Below are 19897 nucleotides of genomic sequence, written 5' to 3'. Positions count from 1 at the left end.
AGGGCTCAAATATATACTTATGTTGAGACTTTCTGCGAAACACAAGTTTTACATTGATCTACATATTAGTTTTATACGAATACATCCTGAAAAAGGAGTCAAATCAAATGATTAGGTTTGAAGTAGCATAAAAATGGTTTAAAATAAATTAAAGCAATTAGGTAAAATGTGTTGCAAGGCACTTCAGCAGCTCTGCAAACACTGTGTACAATGAATGACATTGAGAAGTTATGCAATCCTATTGTGCACTTTTAAAGAATGCACTGTTTGTTTAAAAGAATGAATGAAATTGCGCTTAACATAATCTTGAACAACAAATTTTCTCTCCCTAAGTGCCAGAGGTTCTTGGAGCCACAGTGAGGCAGCCCAGAAGTGTCACCCAAGATTTAGCAATTTCTGCCCAGTCATTCACCTGCTGCGTTGGGGAACTTGTCAAGATAAATTCTGGGGTTGACAATTTGCAAAACTTCCAATTCTGATTGTAGAAAAGTCTGAAAAATTTTGCCACATTAGTGGTCTATGCCCACTGTGCCTTCAAATTGCAATGTTTTTCTTTACGTTGAATTTAGATTAAAACTTTGCAACAGCCAACAAAGAGAAGCATTGCCTCAGTTACTATATCATTGCTTCACTAGCTGCTTTCACCAATGAAAGGTCTTGGCCAAACATTTTTAATTTAGAGAGCATTGAGTTCAAAGTCTGGCAGAATGTGGCATCTAAAAATAACTCCTTCCCTCCCTCCCTCATAACTATATTAAATCCCTGGACTGGACAAGGATCAGTCCAACAACATGTCCCTGCCCAGTACAGGGAAGTGGATGTGATGTGAGCAAGAGATCACTTGGAGCGTGGAATTTTAGAATGGGGGGAGGGCAATATGCTGATTGGCTGGGAGGAATCTGATTGACAGAGATATGAACCAATCAAAGGCCGCCTTTCGTCGCAGCGCCGGGCCAACAGAACGCGCAGGTGGGCGAGCCCTCACCGCCGGTCGCCGGGTAACCCGGATGATTGACACGATCGCAGTCCAATAGGAAGGCGTGATGCGGCAGGCGTTGCTTGGTAACACCTTTGATGGACAAAGCACGCGACCAATCGGAAGGGAGAATCCACCCGGGGGGCGGGGAGGGAGGGGATGACGCGCAACGGCAACTCCAGAGTTGTTCAGAGGCAGGTAAACAAAATGGCGGCTGCCTAACAACTGAACTCCTGCAGGAGGGAGGAGAGGGGCGATGCTGCATGGAGCGGAACAACGACCCCAACAACAACAGCCGGAGGAGCCCGAGGAGTCCGAGCCTATCCTGGCACCTTTCCGAGACTATGTCGAGATGGACGAGGTCATCGACTACATCAGCGACAACGACCTGATGGGAGTGGACACTTTCATCCACCGGATCGACTCCACCGACGTGATCTACCAGCCGCGCAAGAAGAGGGCCAAGATCATCGGCAAGTACCTGATGGGCGACCTCCTGGGCGAGGGCTCCTACGGCAAAGTCAAGGAGATGCTGGACTCTGAGACCCTCTGCAGGAGGGCCGTGAAGATCCTCAAGAAGAAAAAGCTGCGGAGGATCCCGAACGGGGAAGCCAACGTGAAAAAGTAAGTGGACGGGGTGGGTGGGGGGAGTGTAGATGTTGCAGATGTTCATGAAGCTGCCAAGCAATGTTTACTGACAGTTCCCACCTCAATCACTGGAAGCCAGAGGCAGTTGGACGGAATCTCTCTCCCCCCCCCCCCCCCCAGCCTTCACTTTGTACTTTTGACAAATCAACCGGTCGGCACTTGTTCCCAAATGGAAAGGGGCACCAAGAGATCACGCAGAAGATATTATTACTGGAGCCAACCTGTACGTTGGTTTGAAATTATGATGATTGGATCTTTTCTTTTGGAGGAACACAAACTCAACACTCGCGACAAAGGCAGTGTTTTGGTGCCTCTTTCAATTTTTTTCTCCCTCTCTCTCTTCCTTTTAATTGATCATCATAATGAAGTTCTGGTAGTGGACTTTTAATAAGTTGGCTAGAGTCTCTCCCTCCCCCCAGCCCACCTCCATCTTCATTTTGTACTTTTGACTAATCAACCAGTCGGTTCTTATTCCCAAATGGAAAGGGGCACCAAGAGCTGAAGCAGGATCTCCTGTTACTGCAGTCAACTGTTTGTTGGTTTGAAATACTGATGATTAGATCTTTTTGGAGAAAAACAAACTCAACACTCATGACAAAGGCAATGTTTTGGTGCTTCTCTCAATCTTTCCTTCCTTTTTAATTGACTGTCAAAATGATATTCTAGGAGTAGGTGTTTAATCAATTGACATCTATTTTCCATCAAGGGAGGAAGGAATAAATGTAATTGTATTCACCAATCCCATAACAACAATAATGTTATGAGATTAATAATTTGAACAGATTAAATTTTCCACCGGACAGTTGTTTCTATTTACATGTCCAATAAGTGGAGTGGAGAAAGAGGAAGTAAAGCATAAGAAAGTACAGCTGCCGGCTGATTTGCTACTTAGTTTGGAGCCATTGTTACTTTTCCAGTATGTGGAATGAATGTTATTTAACTTTGGCACAATTTTTACTTTTAACCCAAAGATCAATTCAGTCAGTTGCATATTGCAACTTTTTACCTCCTGTTTCTTTCTGTGGTTTAAAAATCTCAACCTCTGGATGACGATTTGCATTTTCTTAAGAATTAAGTTTGCCTTAACAATGAAGCAAACTACTCTGTTTAGAAGAGAAATGTTCCCCCAGTTTAATTATGGAAAATAATGCCTCAATTAAGGTTTAAGGACTGAATATCTCTGTACCATTGATTTTACATTGTTCCTGTTAAAATGTATCTCTCTTTAACTTGCCAAACAAGTAGATTAGGAACTTTCCTTCACTTGACTCCTCGGTTAATTTATAATCATGATTTTGCTTTACTCAAGGCAAGATTTAGTTTTTGATGAGTAGTTGTATGGTTGTGAATTTAGAGCTGTCCTCTGAGTCTGCACCTACATGTTTCCTAGGCAGATTGATAAGTGAGTTCTGTTGGACTCATTGCCCTTGAAACTAAAGAGGAAAGCGTAGATGATTTTGGGATTTGGAGGAAGGGATGGGATTTTCTGAGCTGATGATTTTGACATCGCTAATTCTTTGTTTAGTAACCCATAGAAATTCTTTATTGTGTTTTACACTTTTACATCCATTATATAGACAATTTAACATTTAACTCCTCAAAATAATTGAGAGACGTGAAAATTCAAAAAAATGCACTTGTGCTGCAGATGGAGTTTTGAAATAAAAATGCTTTGCTTTTTTTTACAAAATATTTGGTTGAAATATCTTACCTCCCCTCGCCCATGTTAGCTAGCATGAAATTTGTTTTGGCACAGATAAGTACATTTTTTAAATTCTTGATGAGCTAAATTTTCAGTGATACATGTTGGTTGCTTTACTAGAAACTTGGACTTACGAGCCTGCTGCACGGAATTGAAGAGACAAGAATAAGTTTTGTTTTCTAACTTGGTCACCTTTTTGAATAGGCTTTCGTAATAGTTTTTCATTGTGTTTATGTTGGTTCTTGTTGTTTAAAAACATATTAGTACTACAAATCATTGTTAAAGTACACTTGGATTGTGATAGCCTTACAGATTAAACATTTGATTCAAATTAAGTGCACATACTACTTCAACCCATTGGTTGCTGTAATCCTCTAGAAGTGACTACTCCAGTGCTCTTTTAACTGCCCATCTTCATTCCACCCCTCATAAACATCAGCTCATCAAAATCTTTGCTGCCCGTGCCCTAACTCTCTCAAAGTTCACCTGTCACCCTCATGATCGCTGACCTATGGCAGCTCTGGGCCAGACAACATCTTGAATTTAAAATTCTCATCTTTGTGTTTGAATCCCTCTGTGACCTTGCTTCTTGAGAGCTCTACAAACTCCTCCAGCCCTACAATCCTTTGATAACTATCATCAGTTGTTGTAAAAACCCATCTAGTTCGCTAATGCCAGTTAGGGAAGGAAACCTGCCACCTTACCTGGTCTGGCCTACATGTGATTCCAGACTGTCAGCTAACTACCCTCTGAGATGGCTGAGCAAGCCACTCAGTTCAAGGGCAGCTAGGGATTAAGAACAAATGCTGGCCTTAGCAGTGGCTCGATATGACAGGAATGAATTTGGAAAAAATAAAGCTCTTAACCTCTAAATCTTGATTCCTTTAAGATGTGATGTAAAACCAATCTGTTTCATCAAGCTTATGGTCACCCATCTTTAAAACTGTTTATGTGGCTCAGTATCAAATTTGGTTTGTTAATATTGCTGTGAAGTATCTTGGAATGTTTTATTAAGTTAAAGGTTAAAATAAATGCAAGTTGTTTCCTTTCTGGAATTAAGAACATGACGTAGGACGTAGACTAGAACTTTTTATCTCTGGAGCATAGGAGGCTGAGGGGTAATCTTATAAAGGTTTATAAAATAATGAGAGGCATAGATCAGCTAGATAGTTAATATCTTTTCCCAAAGGTAGGGGAGTGGTAAACGAGAGGGCAAAGGTTTATGGTGAGAGGGGAGAGGTCCTGAGGGGCAATATTTTCACACACAGGGTGGTGAGTGTTTGGAACAAGCTGCCAGTAGTAGTAGTAGAGGCGGGTACAATTTTTGTCTTTTAGAAAGCATTTAGACACTTACATGGATAAGATGGGTATAGCGGATACGATGGATATAGAGGGATGTGGGCAACTGGAACTAGTTTAGGGGTTAAGAAAAGGGGCAGCATAGACAAGTTGGGCTGAAGGGCCTGTTTCCATATTGTAAACTTCTACAACTCTATGACATAAAAATAGAAGCAGGAATATGCCACTCAACACTTTGAGTTTGTCTGCCATTCAATAAGAAGTGCCTTATTTGCACTTTCCTGCCTGCCCTCAAAATCCTTTGACTCCTTAGCTGATCAAAGACCTGTTTAATTTAGCCTTGACTATATTCAGTGAAACAAACTCCATTCGTGTCTTATGGAAGATAATTCCAAAGGCTAACTACACTGATGTAGGAAAAAATATTCTCTTCACCTTAGTCCTAAATAAGGGAGACTTCTTACTTTTAAGTGGTACCAACTGATTCTTCTTTCCTCCATGTGGGAAAAACATCCTCTCAGCCTGTTAAACTGCCTCCATTCTGTATTTCAATAAAATAATTTCTCATAAGCCCAATCTGCTCAACCTTTCCTCTTATGGTAACCCCTTCATGCCAAGGTTTAACCTAGTGAATCTTCTCTGAGTTGCTTCCATTGGAAGTGCGTCCCTCCTTAACTGAGGAAACCAAAACTGCGCACACTAGGTGTGATCGCTCAAATGTCCTTGCTACAGCTGTGGCAAGATTTCCCTAATTTTGTACTTCACTTCACCCTTGCAATAAATGCCAACATTTGATTGCCTTCCTCATTATTTGCTGTATCTGCAAACTAACTTTCTGCATCATAGTGTACCTGGACACCACGTCCCTCTGTACCTCAGAGTTCTGCAGTCCCTCCATTTAAATAATATTCTGCTTTTCTATTTTTCCTGCCAAAGTGAACAAGTTCACATTTTTTCACATGCTCCATCTGCCAATTTATTTCCCACTCACTTAACCTATCTAAATCACTTTGCAGACTCTGTATCCTCCTCACAACTTGCTTACCTACCTAGTTTTGTATCATCAACAAATTTGGTGGCAATACAGTCCAAGTTATTAACATATGTTTAGATTGTAAATAGTTGACGATTGAGCACTATTTCCTGTGGTACTCCACCAGTTGCAGTTTGCCAAGTTGAAAATTACCAACTTCTCTCAAGTCTATAAGCCTAACCTTTATCCACACTAATATATCATCTCACCACTATGAGCTCTTGGCCCTTATCTTGTGTTGTAACCTTATTGAATGCCTTTTGGTAATTCATTTGCACTGTATCTACTAGCTTCCCTTTATTCACCCTGCATATTATATCCTCAAAGAATTCTAATAAATTTGTCATACCTCATTTCCCTTTCACAAAATCTTGTTTATTCTGCCTCATGGTATTAGGATTTTCAAAAATCTGCAATTACCTCTTTAATAATAGATCTAACATTTTCCTAAAGACAGAGGTTTAGCTAACTGACCAGGCGAGGTTTTCTGTCTCCTTGCTGTCCTGAATAGAGGTGTTTTATTTGTGTTTTCCAGTCAGCTGGGTCTTTTCAGAATCTTGGAAATTTTGGAAGATTACCTTCAATGCATCCACTATCCCTTTTGCTGCTTCTTCTAAGGCCCTATGATACAGACCATCAGGTTGAGAGAACATATCAGCCTTTAGTCCAGTTAGATTTCTTGGTGCTTTTCTCTAATGATCATAATTGTTTTAAGTTTCTCCTTCCCATTTACCTCTTGATTTTTCACGATTCTTGGGATGCATTTTATTTCTTCACTGTGAAAACTGAGACAAATACATGTTCCAAACCTCTGATGTTTCCTGTTATTAATTCTGCAGTCTTATCCTCTGATGGACTAACGCCCACTTTAGCTACTTCCTTCCTTTTCGTATACTTGTAAAGGCTTTTATGGCTTATTTTTGTATTTCTTTCCAGTTTTCTTTCATACTCTAATTTCACCCTCCTTAATTTTTGGTCACCCTTTGATAGTTTCTGAAAGAGAATTCAAATTTTTAGCAACCAAATGTACAGGATTGCTAAGAAGAGTGTATACATATCTGAATGATCCCTAAGTTTTTGCAAAAAACTGCAACACTAGGCTGTTTATGAAGAGCTTGCTTTGCTAAAGGAATTATTCAGTGCCCTCTGAAATTTGATGATAGCCACTCTTTCACACATTGACCATTGTATGAAATAGTTGAATTTAAACTGTTCACCTGCCCTTTTCTGAGCTTGTCTGTATGATACCTATAATCATAGAATCATTATCAGTTTATAGTTGCGTCGAACAGTTATTTGGGTACTTTTTACATACACTTCTATAACAGAGACAGGGATAGACCGTTCACCCCCTGAAGTCTTTTCCTCCACTCACATTATAGCTGATCTTTAATGCAACTCTATTTAACCATTTTTGTTCCATATCCCTTGGCACCTTTATCTATTGATCTCAGCCTTCACAATTGCATTTGTCACATTCATGGCCTCCTGTGCGCTATCCTTGCAAAGCTTTGCTATCTTCTGAATTGACTTTTTTCCAATGTAAACATTTCAGCCTTAATCTCGAGTATCTTTAGCTGTCTTTCAAATCAGAATGTGCTTAACTAGAATGGTGGCCTTAATGTACTTGCTACTCAAAGTGGAGTGTAAATCGGTATTCCATATGTACCGCTGTTGCTCTTTGACTTGTGTTTCACTCTCTGTAATTGTGTTGTGCTACAGATCACTCGGTGAGTCCAAGTTGCTGTGCCAGCATGCACTTTCCCTTGCATGTTGTAGTCTGGAGCAGTAGATGTGATAGTCGAGGCTCCAACTCTCAACTTATGAATGCATTTTCCTTAGTTGTCAGGTCCAGGGATTGGACTTGAACCCAGAGCTTCTGGTTCAGAGGCAGGTACACTACTCACTGTGCCACAAGACCTCCCATTTCTCTACTGTATACCTGCATGTTATATTAGCGACTTTGCTACGGTCATGCACCTTACTGATTGTTTCTCCAATTGCTCAGCAATACCTGCATCTCTTTTCCAGAAAGACTGAGCTTGTTTTGTTCCAGCATATATTGAAGTCAAAACTGCTTATATATCACAGCATTAATAAAATGGTATTTATGTACTTGAGGAATTGATCATTGAAGCAGCTAAATCGGAACAGTCTCGAAGCATTTTCAAGATAACAGTTAAACTTAAAGGTAGTACAAGGAAGGCTGACACCATTTCATAGTGTAACATAGTGATTTTCAAACTTCTGAATGCTTTACAAATATTAATTCATCCTGGGACTTCTGTCACAATGTTTAGAATAAGATGTTGGGTTTAAAGCTGAACCCTGGGGTGACTGGGACATGGTGACAAAAAGCATGAATCAGCAGTCTGAATGTGGGAAAAATTGACAAGACATCAGTGAGGTTTGGTGATGGTGGTGGTGGGTGCGGGGAGGGGTGGGGGGGATGTGGGGAGGGGAGGGGGGTGTGGTGGTGTTGCTAAGTACAATATTTTTGGTCTTCCAAAGCAAAGGAATTTCTACCTCATTCACAACTTGATGATGGACCACAGTCTTGCAGTACAGTGACTGACTAGCTAAAGCTGGGTCATCTATCTACATATAGAATTCCTTCCCGTCTCTATTGAGTTTATGGTCAACGCAACATAATTGAGGAAAAGCTGAAAATCAGTGTCTGGATGCTCTGAAGATAAAAGTGCAAGGGACTAGAAAGGAAGGCATTGCCTGAGAGTGTTGGCTGTGTTGGGACAAGTAGGAATGTAACCAAATGAGGTGATTCCCGTAGACCTGTATCCATTTTCATTTAAGTGTGCCTTCCTGCATTTGTTGGAAAGCTTTACATGCTAACTTTTGGTTTAGAGTTAAGATACAAAGTTTAATTATTAAAATTCATTTTTAATGTAGTTGAGAAAGCACTTTGAAGTGCATTATAAAATGGGCTAAGCACCTAGTACTTAAAATTACATATTTACTTTTCATCATTGAAATAGATCATGATGAAAGAACAAAGTAACAAAAATGGAAAGGAAGATCCATTAGCGTCACTTTTTGTGAGATGCTTCTCAAATATTGACCAGTGTTTTGTTGCTGAATAATGTGATTTGATTTCCCACATACCTATTCGGACAGTGGCCAACAAAGTAAAAACAAAGTGATTTTACTACTCCATATGCAGATTTTCAGAACGTCTTTAGCATTCACAATAATAAATGATATCTGGCACATCTGTGAGCCATTTTAGTCATGTTGATAAGCTTTCACAAGGAATTAAAAGTAAACTCCTGCTGCTACCCAATACTACATGTTGGTATGAATTTCTGTGCAAGTAAATCTTGGTTGAATATTGATTTAACTGCAAATGAAGAGGCTCCAGAAGTTTATCTGAGGTTTCCGAGCATGACAATATTAGCATTAATTGTTGAGGCTTTATTAGAGGTATACTAAAATGAAAACAGAAATTGCTGGAAAAACTCAGCAGGTCTGGTCACATCTGCAGCAGCATCAGAGTTAATGTTTTGAATCTGTATGGTTCTTCTTTGAAGAAGAACAGATTTGGAACGTACAGGTTTGGAATATGTAGCTCCGTTTCTCTACATAGATGATGCTGCCAGAGCTGCTGAGTTTTTCCTGCATTTTCTGTTTTTATTTCAGATTTCCAGCATCCATGGTATTTTGCTTTCATTTTAGAGGCAAATAATTTGTGCTTGATTGACAATCTGTTCACAAGGTAATCAAATAGGTTCCCAGAAGCTCTTGAGTCTTTTCTGCCATTCAATGAAATGGTTGCTGATTGTAACCTAATGTCACTTTAGGGAGGTAGTAGTGTTATTGTCACAGGACTAGTACTCTAGAGACCCAGGTTTGAATCCCACCACGGCAGACGTTGAAATCGGCTCGTGACCATGAAACGATTGTCTTAAAAACTTATCTAGTTCACTTATGTCCTTTATGGAAGGAAATCTGCCAGCCTTACCTAGTCTGGCCCACGGATCCCCAGCAGTGTGTTTGACTCTTAAATGACTTAACAAGCCATTCAGTTTAGGGCAATTGGGGATGGGCAATAAATGCTGATCCAGCCTGCTGCACCCACATTCCATGACGAATTAAAAATAAAACAAGATTATGTCTTGTTTGGAGATAGCTGACACTGAGGTTAGTATGGGAGCATCTATTTTGAATTAATGAAGTGTTATTTTTCTGAAGTTCCACTTGCATATCTCAATAAAATTCAGCAATGTCAACATGGTTTTGTGAAAATTTGTTTGACAAATTTATTGGAGTTCTTTTGAGGAAATAACAAGCAGCATGGATAAAGGGAACCAGTTGATGTTGATTTCCAGAAGGTAGCTTAAGATGCCATCTTAAAGGTTGCTATGCAAAATATGAGCTTGTAGAGGGTAACATATTAGCACGGATAGAGGATTTGTTAGCTAACAGGAAGCAGATTAGAGATAAATGAATCACTTTTGGGTTGACAAGATGTGATGAGTGGAGCGCCACAGGAATCATTGCTGGGGTCTGAACTATTTACCATTTACTGACTTGGATGAAATGATCAATATACGGTATCTAAACTTGCTGATGAGACAAAATTAGACAAGGAAGTGAGTTATGAAGAGGACATAGGAGTCTGCAAAGAGACGTAGGTTAAATGAGTGGCAAAAATTTGGCAGATGGAATATAATGTGGGAATAGATGAACCTGTCCACTTTGACAGGAAAAGTAATAAAAGCAGCATATTATTTAAATAGAGAGATTGCTAAACTTTGAGGTAAAGAGGGATCTGGGTGCCCTGGTGCATGAATCTCCAAGTTAATATGCAGGTACAACAAGTGATTAGAAAGGGAAATGGAATGTTGTCATTTATTGTGTGGAGAATTGAATATAAAAATAGGGATGTTTTGTGGCAGCTGTACAGGGAATTGGTTTGACCACATCTGGAGTACTGTGTATAGTTTTGGTCTCATTTAGGAAAGGATATAAATGCAGTAGAGGCAGTTCAGAGAAGGTACACTCAACTGAAACCTGAGATTGGGGGGGGTGGGAGGGATCTTATGAGGAAAGTTTGGAAAGGCTGGGCCTGTCTTCATTGGAGTTTAGAAGATTGAGAAGTGATTTTATGGGAACGTATAACATCCGGAGGGGACTTGATGGAGTGAATGCTGAAAGGATGTTTCCCCTAGTGGGAACAACTAGAATTGGAGGACATAATTTAAAATAAGCTGTTTTCCATTTAATACTGAGTAAGAGAGAATTTTTTCATGAGGATTGTGAATCTTTGGAACTCGGATCAACAAATATTTTTAAGGCAGAGGAATCATTTTGAGCTATCATTTTGGCATAATCAGAAATCACCACCTTGGCATAGAGAGTAGTCTGGAGTGTTCAGATTCTTAACCAAGAAAAAAATTTGCTTTGTAGAGCAAATCTCCTGTTTCAACACATAGTAATAGTTGGTGCCATATTATTTGTCACAGCAAAGCTGAGGATTATTTCTACATGAACAAAGTTTCAACTTTTTATTACTTGAGTAGTGCTGACTATGGGTTACTTTGCAGCATGTATGCTAAAATTGGAACAAAATAGAGAAGCTTAACATGATTCTGTGCCAGGTGACATACAAATTTGTGAAGCGTTCCATATTTTGTGAGGGTCAGTTATCTCAGTTGGCTAGATTAAGAGTGTGATGCTGAATGATGCCAGTGGTTCAGGTTCCTTTCCTGTACCGACTGAGGTAGTTCATGGAAGTTTGTCTCCTCACTTTGCCCCATATTTGAGGAATGTTGCCCCTAGTCAATAATCTCAATACTTTTTTCTCCATCTCATGGAGAGCGATACCTGTGGTTCTTTGTGGACTATGGTTGGTTACTTCGTAACCGATTGAAAAATTACTGACAAATCATGAAAGTATCAGTTTAACCTGCTTTATTAACTGAAATATTAACTTTGTGTAGCAGTTTAGTGGTTGTTGTTTAAAGGTTCTAAAATAGACACGTTAATCTGCTGTAACAGCTATGGAACAGTATTATCATTAATGTAAAGCTGATCTTCTTTGACCCTCGTTGCAGCAACAATATGCAATGCGTGTGAACTGAGTGAACTCTTGTTTCACAATTCACCTACGACAGACAAATGAACCGTCTACTTCAACGTAGTTATCTCTTGTTAGTTTTATGCTAAGTGGTTTACATGATTACACTTGTTATTTTATCTGTTAACTTTTGTGTTTTTTTAGAGTAGCATTAAATAAAGATTGAGCTGGTGACTGCAGAACAACTTCAAATTTGGCACTTGCATTTTATGTGTGGACAGTGCTTCAAGACTCCATCCTTGTCTTTGTTTCTCATCGTAATCTCTAAGTAGAGAGTCAGTTTTCGTATGCATTTAACCACACCTAACTTTCTCTCTGTTATTGCCTTTGATACCTCAACCGCTATTATACTGTTCAACTGCAGGCATCAATCCTGCATAAACAGGAATATCCTTGAGCTCTCTATCAGCAAAACTAGCTGCCCTATTTGGCTGTTGCACCTTAGCCTCTGCTTCTTTATTTTTCTCCCTGTTTTGAGTACTTTGAGATACTATAAATGTCATAAAAAGGTTATTAATGTAGATTTATATATTAATAAATCATATTTCCTCATAACTTTAAAGAAATTTGCTAAAACATTAGCTTGATCAGGCCTGTGGTACAATATTTTGTTGCTAATTAATTTGAAAGACATGAGTGCAGAATAATCGAACATTTTGTCTAATTTTGGTGTCCATTGTTAGACCATGAAACAACCCTAGGTTAGATATTATGTAGGTGAGATGGAAAGCAAAGCTTTCTTTGCTCTTTGAAACTTAAACTCCAGAAGAATAAAACTCATTATACTAGCATGTTTCCAACTTTTCCTCCTGTACTGTTTTCACATTTCCCCTGTTTCCCACATCCTCAATAGGTGATCAAGCTAAAATTACCATTTGCATCTCATGTATAGAGTCTATCCAACTTGTTTCATGCCAGATAATTGCAGCAGTCACAGCATGAAGGCATCTAGGTGGATTCAAATCCATGTTTGAACAAAAAAATGACATTCGAAACATAAACATTTTCTCGCAGCTTCATTAATTAAATATATACTATTTTATTCACAAACAACATATCCCATTTGGTTTAGTTACTAAGCATAAATTAAATGATAGGACGTTCTCTATTTGCTTCGGTCCCTATTTCGAAAATGGGCATTTCATCATGAGAGGCGATGGCCTAGTGGTATTATCGCTAGACTATTAATCCAGAAACTCAGCTAATGTTCTGAGGACCCGGCTTCCAATCCTGCCACGACTGATGGTGGAATTCAAATGAATTTTAAAAAAATCTGGAACTAAGAATTTACTGATGACCACAAAACCATTGTTGATTGTTGGATAAAACCCATCTGGTTCACTGATGTCCTTTAGGAAAGGAAATCTATTGTCCTTACCTCATCTGGCCCACATATGGCTTGAGACCCACAGCAATGTGGTTGACTTACAACTACCCTTCACAGGTAGCTAGGGCTGGGCAATAAATGATGGCCAGCCAGCGACGGCCATGTCCCACAAAGGAATTAATAAACAAGCTAGTCTTTCTTCTGAAACTCAGCCAGCTGTTGGTGTAGTGCAAAGTTTAAAAAAAACTGAGAAATGTAGGATGAAGAATCATGCTCAGCAGATTGAATCTGGATCATCAATGATGAATTTCTAGTTTTTGCTCAGATTGCTCTTCATTTTTGATCCAAAGTGCATTCAGAATTGATCATTCTTGCTTTATATATAGTAACTTCCCAAAAATGATATGTATTTTTGTTTTTGGATTTTAGCAGCTTTGAGTCCTTTCATAGAACATAGAACAGTACAGCGCAGTATAGGTCCTTCGGCCCTTGATGTTGTGCCGAGCTATGTCCGAACCCAAGATCGAGCTATCCCACTCCCTATCATTCTGGTGTGCTCCATGTGCCTATCCAATAACCACTTGAAAGTTCCTAAAGTGTCCGACTCCACTATCACAGCAGGCAGTGCATTCCACACCCCAACCACTCTGAGTAAAGAATCTACCTCGGACATCCCTTCTATATCTCCCACCATGAACCTTAAAGTTATGCCCCCAGTAACAGCTACATCCATCCATCCAAATACGTCTACATCCTTGCCCCATGAATCATAAAAAACATAAGTTTAGAAATCCAGGCCACAAACATAGTATGCAACCCTGGATGTAGATATGTGATTGGATCATCTCTGCAGTTTGATTACAACATTTCTCACCACTCTGTAGTGTCTATCATGTTCTCTGCTAACTTTGAGTAACTAAGGGTAAGTACGATGTACACTGCACAATTTTTGTGGGGGCAGAAAAGCATGTTATATCACAAATATTCAGAACTCTGAAGTTGAACGATGCAGTTTTGTTTATTCACATTCCGCTCAGTTTCTAATCAAAGTTACGCGAATGTGGGAAATTGGCTAGTGAAATGTGGCTATCTTCCCGACAGGCAAAGTAGGGTGGTTTCGTCTGTGTTGCTTTCTCTTTCCTCTCGCACCTATTGTCGGTAATGTTAGGGGAAAGTTGTCCTCTATTTGCTTCAGGCAGCATGTATTCCAGAGTGGTTAATAGGGTACAAGTAAGATGGTCTCTCAGAGAAAAAAATAATTTAGTAGTTTGTGTCCTGTTAATAGAAAACAAAAAATTGAGAAATATGTGTGGATTTATTTACTTTGATCCATACTGTATTTAGCATCAAAGATCTGTAAGCATTTTGGACATAAATTACATAGTGATTAGGACAGGATATGAATTGTGCTTCAATCCTTTGAAGTGAAAGTTCGATCCACTTGAACTCCTCCCAGTGACCTCACTGCCTGTTAATTTGCAATGTAGATTCTGGTTGTAAATAGCTGTATCTTTGACTTTCCTTATTAGGAGCTGTTACTTTTAACTTGCATAATGAGGATACATCTCTCAGTAACCTGATGTGACACTGTTACGGCTCTTTCTCTCTTTTTTTCTCCCTGTGTCTCGCCCCGTTTTTCTCCCTGTGTCTCGCCCCGTTTTTCTCCCTGTGTCTCGCCCCGTTTTTCTCCCTGTGTCTCGCCCCGTTTTTCTCCCTGTGTCTCGCCCCGTTTTTCTCCCTGTGTCTCGCCCATAAGAACTAAGAGCTAGAGTAGTCCATCTGGCCTCTCGAGACTGCTCCGCCATTCAATAAGATTGTTGCTGAGCTTTTCGTGGACTCGGCTCCACTTACCCGCCTGCTCACCATAACCCTTAATTCCTTTACTGTTGAAAATTTTATCTATCCTTGCCTTAAAAACATTCAGTGAGGTAGCTTCAGCTGCTTCACTGGGCAGGGAATTCCACAGATTCACAACCCTTTGTGTGAAGAAGTTCCTCCTCAACTCAGTCCTAAATCTGCTTCCCTTTATTTTGAGGCTATTCCCCTAGTTCTAGATTCACCTGCCAGTGGATACAATTTCCCTGCTATCTAATCTAGTCTCTGCATAATTGTGTATGTTTTTATAAGATCTTCTCTCATTCTTCTGAATTCCAATGAGTATATCTCCGGTCTCATAAGCCAACCTTCTCAACTCTGGGATCAACCTAGTGAATTTCCTTTGCACCCCCCATCTTTTCTCAAGTAAGGAGATCGAAACTATACACAGTATTCCATGTGTGACCATGCCAGCACCTTATACAGCTGCAACATAACCTCCATAACTTTTTAAACTCCGTCCCTCTAGCAGTGAAGGACAAAATTCCATTTGCCTTCTTAATTACCTGTTGCACCTGCAAACCAACTCCTTGTGATTCTTGCACAAGGACACCCAGGTCCCTCTGCACAGCAGCATGGTGCAATTTTTTTACCATTTAAATAATAGTCCCTTTTGCTGTTATTCCTATCAAAACAAATGACCTCACATTTACCAACATTGTACTCCATCTGCCAGACCATTGCCCACTCACTTGGACTATCTGTATCCCCTTGCAGACTTTCAGCGTCCTCTGCACACTTTGCTCTTCCACTCATTTTAGTGTCATCTGCGAATTTTGACACACTACACGATCCCCAACTCCAAATCATCTATGTAAATTGTAAACAGTTGCAGTCCCTGATCTCCGAGGCACACCACTAGTCACTGATCGCCAATCAGAAAAACACCCATTTACTCTCACTCTTTGCTTTCTGTTAGTTGACCAATCCTCTATCCATGCTAATATGTTACCCATAACACTGTGCACCTTTATCTTATCTTTGGTGCGGTACCTTGTCAAATGCCTTCTGGAAAGCCAGATATACTACATCCACAGGTTCCCCATTGTCCACTGTGCATGCAGTGTTCTCAAAGAATTCCACCAAACTAGTCAACTGTAACTTCACTTCATGAACCTATGCTGCGTCTTACCAATGGGACAGTTTATATTCAGATGTCTCGCTACTTGGTAGATTCAAGCATTTTCCCTACTACAGAAGTTAAGCTAACCGGCCTATAGTTACCCGCGTTTTGCCTACTTCCTTTTTTTAAAACAGTGTTGTCACGTTTGCTGTTTTCCAATTTGTGGGAACCAGTAAATTTTGATAAATTACCACTAGGCTACCATAGACTTCCATGTGCTGACCCACTATTATGAGCAGGATAGTGATTGACTGCAAAAGGATATAGGCTGGTTGTTTTTTGTGCCCATACATTTAATAATGTGAATTTACTGAAGCAATGTATCGTGCATGACTGGTAAAAATCTTACCTGTTTATAGATATTGAATGATGTGAGTCTATTAATATTTGTAATGTTATTTGTTTGTTACTTCAACAACTTGCTTAAGCAAAAAAGTTCATTATTTTCTCCCTGAAATGCTCCTCCTTTCATTTAGCAATTTGTTGGATTATAAAAAGATTTTTGTTCCCCTTGCTTCCCATGCTGTATTTGTATGTCTTTAGGAAGCTGCTGATGATGTAGCACTATCCAGGATGCATTTTTTTTCTAGTAGTAAATTGATTGTCAGTTGCCATCATCTAGGTTTAGCTGACAAACATCTTCTGCCCACAGGGTCCAATGTTAGCAGCAGACGTTCTCATTGGTTGAAAAATCAGTGATACGCACATCCCTTGTTCCAAGTAATGCCATTCACTTAGAATTATTATCTATTTGTTCAACTGTTACAACTGTAATAGTTGTGGGGTGGCACAGTGGTTAGCACCACTGCCTCACAGCTCCAGGGGCCTGTGTTCGATCCCTGTCTTGGGTTAATGTCTGTGTGGAGTCTGCACATTCTCCCCCTGTCCACATGGGTTTCCTCCGGGTGCTCCAGTTCTCTGTCTCCCCCCCACCCCACCCTGCCACGCTAAATTGCCCCTTTATGTTCCGGGATATGTAGATTAGAGGGATTAGCAGGGTAACTGTGTGGGATTGTGGGGATAGGGGTGGGATTATTGTCAGTGCAGACTTGATGGTCTGAATGGTCTCCTTCTGTATTGTAGGGTTTCTATGATTTCTAACTGATATGGGAACAATGCGCAGTTTATCTAGTTTCATTGCTCCACTAGTCATACCATTAATTTAAAAGTTTACTTCACTCGTTAGTTAGTCCGAGATTAAAAGAGATTTTAACCAGGCTTCCTTCAATAGACTCAATGATTTATTATAAAATAAAGCTTACTTTTTAAAGGAAGTTGCAAGACATGGTGAACATAATTTTACTTACTCTTTTCTAAACATACCCCAGCATGCACACGCACAAATAAAGGTGCGTAAGCCATGCTAAATTCTCCCTCTGTGTACCCGAACAGGCATCTGAGCGTGGCAGCTAAGGGTTTTTCACAGTAACTTCATTGCAGTGTTCATGTAAGCTTACTTGTGACACTAATAAATAAGACTTTAAAGGACAAATCAGGTCTCTGCAGAGGAGAGCTTTGGAGGATCCGTTTAATAAACGAAAGACTAAGGTTTGATGGTTTTGACACCATCAGTCTGGAGTTCCCTGGAGTGAAAGCTGGTCCTAGTAGATGTCTGGATTTCTCACTAAACCAGCTTTGATGTGGAAGATGATATAGCAGGATCGATCCCTTTTGTCTTAGCCTCTTGGGTTCTCAAAGATAGAAAGTTCCATTGAGCTGAAGGTTCTTAGTTGGATATTACCAACTACTTTGTTTCAGTTAAGACAGTGAGAGGGCAAGTTAGGGCAGCTTTCTTTCTCATCTTATTTCCCAAAACTGAGTTCAAAAACAACAGGATCAAAATTTAAACCATCTCTCTTCAGGTGATTTTTCAGTAAATCTCCAGGCCTTAAAGCTTAAAACCAGTTTTTATCCAATAATTAAAATAATTCCAGTTCAAACAAATAGCTCTTCTACCTTCAAAGACCATGCTGATCAGGTAGCTGAAATCTTGTACATTCCTGAAAAAAGCATTCTTGTTGACAGCCCAATGTGAACTTAAGACCGTAGGATCATAGAGTTCCTACAGTGCAGAAGAGGCCATTTGACCCATCGAGGCTACATCTACTCTCTGACAGAGTATTTTACCCAGGCCTCTCGCCGACCCTATCGCCATAATCCCACGCATTTACCATGGCTAATCCCCAAACCTTCACATCTTTGGACACTAATGGGCAATTTAGCATGGCCAGTCCACCTAACCTGCACATCTTTGGACTTTTTGAAAAAAAAACAAGTATTCAAATAATGCAATATCCTTCCAAATTTTAAAAGAAAAATACAGTTCGTGAAGATGTAGATTTCTCAACACAACTTCGAGAAAATGCTCAGTAAGAAACCCAAATCTTTCATTGTTGTTTTTTTTTAGCTTTTTGTGGATGCAAGAACATTCTCTAATATATTCTCTAAATTCAGCCAATCTTAATTAGTTAATGACCTCCTAGCGAAAGTAGCAGTGATCATAACATGATTGAATTTCACTTTGTTTGAGGGTGAAAAGAATGCCTTTAAACTTAAATAAGGACAATTATAATACAATAAAGAGCTAGCAAAAGTGAACTGGGAAATTTAGCTACGATGTATTGTCTTTATCCAAGTCATTAACATAAATTGTGAGAAATGGGAGTGCTACAGATCTGACATCTCAACTGGTTATAATTTATATCAATGACTTAGATAAAGGGGCTAAATATACAGTAGATAAATTTGCTGTTAACACAAAGATAGGTAGGGAAGTGGTTGAGAAGAGGACATGAGCCTGCAAAGAGATATAGATAGATTAAGTGAGTGGGCACACATTTGGCAGATGGAGCATAATGTGAAAAAAGGTGAACTTGTTCACTTTGATAGGAAATCAGCATATTACTTAAGTGGAGAGAGATTGCTTAACTTTGAGGTACAGAGGGATCTAGGTATCCTGGTGCATGAATCACATAGTATGCACTTACAGGAAGTGATTAGAAAGGCAACTTAAGTATTGTTGCTTATAACAAGTGTAATGGAATATAGGGGGGGGGGGATATTTTGCTGCAGTTGTACAGGATATTGGTGAGTCTGCATCTGGAATACTGTGTACAGTTTTGTTTTCATTTAAAAAGGGTATAAGTGGGTTATAAGCAGTTCAGAGAAGATTTACTCAAATAATATCTGGGAGGGATAGGGAAGCATTATTTTAGAAGGAAAAGTTGGGCCTGTATCCACTGGCATTCAGAACAATAAGAGGTGATCTTAGAGCCAAGTTGTAGCATAGAAGGAGGCCATTCAGCCCATCTTGTCCATGCCAGCCTGAGGACACCTGGTCTTTAACCCTATAGCTTACAGTACTTAAGGTGCAGATCCCTTTTGAAGGAGTTTAGGGCTCTGCCTCCACCGCCAACTCGGGCAGCGAGTTCCAGACACCAACCACCCTCTGCATAAAAAAATCTACTTCATGGCCCCTCTACGCCTTTTGCCACATGAATCTATGCCCCCCGGTTCTAGAATTCTCTGCCAACTGAAACAATTTTATTCTCTCCACTCTTTCTCTTCCCCTCATAATTTTGCACATCTCAATCAACTCGCCCTTTCAGCCTTCTTTGTTTCAGGGAAAATAACCCCAACCTATCCAATCTCTCCTCATAGCTACACTTTTCTAGCCCTGGCAATATTCTTATAAAACTTTCTCGGCATTCTCTTTCCAGAACAATTACATCCTTCCCGTAATTTGATGACCTGAATTGCAACAAAAGGCTAATGGTGGCCTCACCAGTATTTTTTACAATTCCAACATTATACTCTTTTA

At 39.7% G+C, this 19897-nt stretch overlaps 1 protein-coding gene and 1 non-coding gene across 4 annotated transcripts in view; both read left to right on the top strand.

Moving 5' to 3' along the window:
• The first annotated feature begins 1161 nt into the window (after window positions 1-1161).
• The window catches only part of stk11 (serine/threonine kinase 11), a 136526-nt gene continuing 117790 nt past the window's right edge, over window positions 1162-19897 (top strand). For all 3 annotated transcript variants that reach the window (XM_080212850.1, XM_080212849.1, XM_080212848.1), the window contains exon 1: window positions 1162-1600. In XM_080212850.1, coding sequence (XP_080068976.1) covers window positions 1233-1600 — 368 coding nt within the window. In that variant the 5' untranslated portion in view covers window positions 1162-1232. The remainder of the gene's footprint in view (window positions 1601-19897) is intronic.
• LOC145358951 (U6 spliceosomal RNA) lies at window positions 11204-11308 on the top strand. The gene has a single exon (XR_013889539.1). It is a non-coding gene; the product is annotated as a U6 spliceosomal RNA (small nuclear RNA).

Source organism: Carcharhinus amblyrhynchos, chromosome 26, assembly GCF_965287045.1.
Source record: "Carcharhinus amblyrhynchos chromosome 26, sCarAmb.v2.hapA, whole genome shotgun sequence".
NCBI classification, from domain to species: Eukaryota; Metazoa; Chordata; class Chondrichthyes; order Carcharhiniformes; family Carcharhinidae; genus Carcharhinus; species Carcharhinus amblyrhynchos.
The sequence above is the reverse complement of the archived record's forward strand: the minus strand, read 5'-3'. Positions and strand labels throughout refer to the sequence as shown.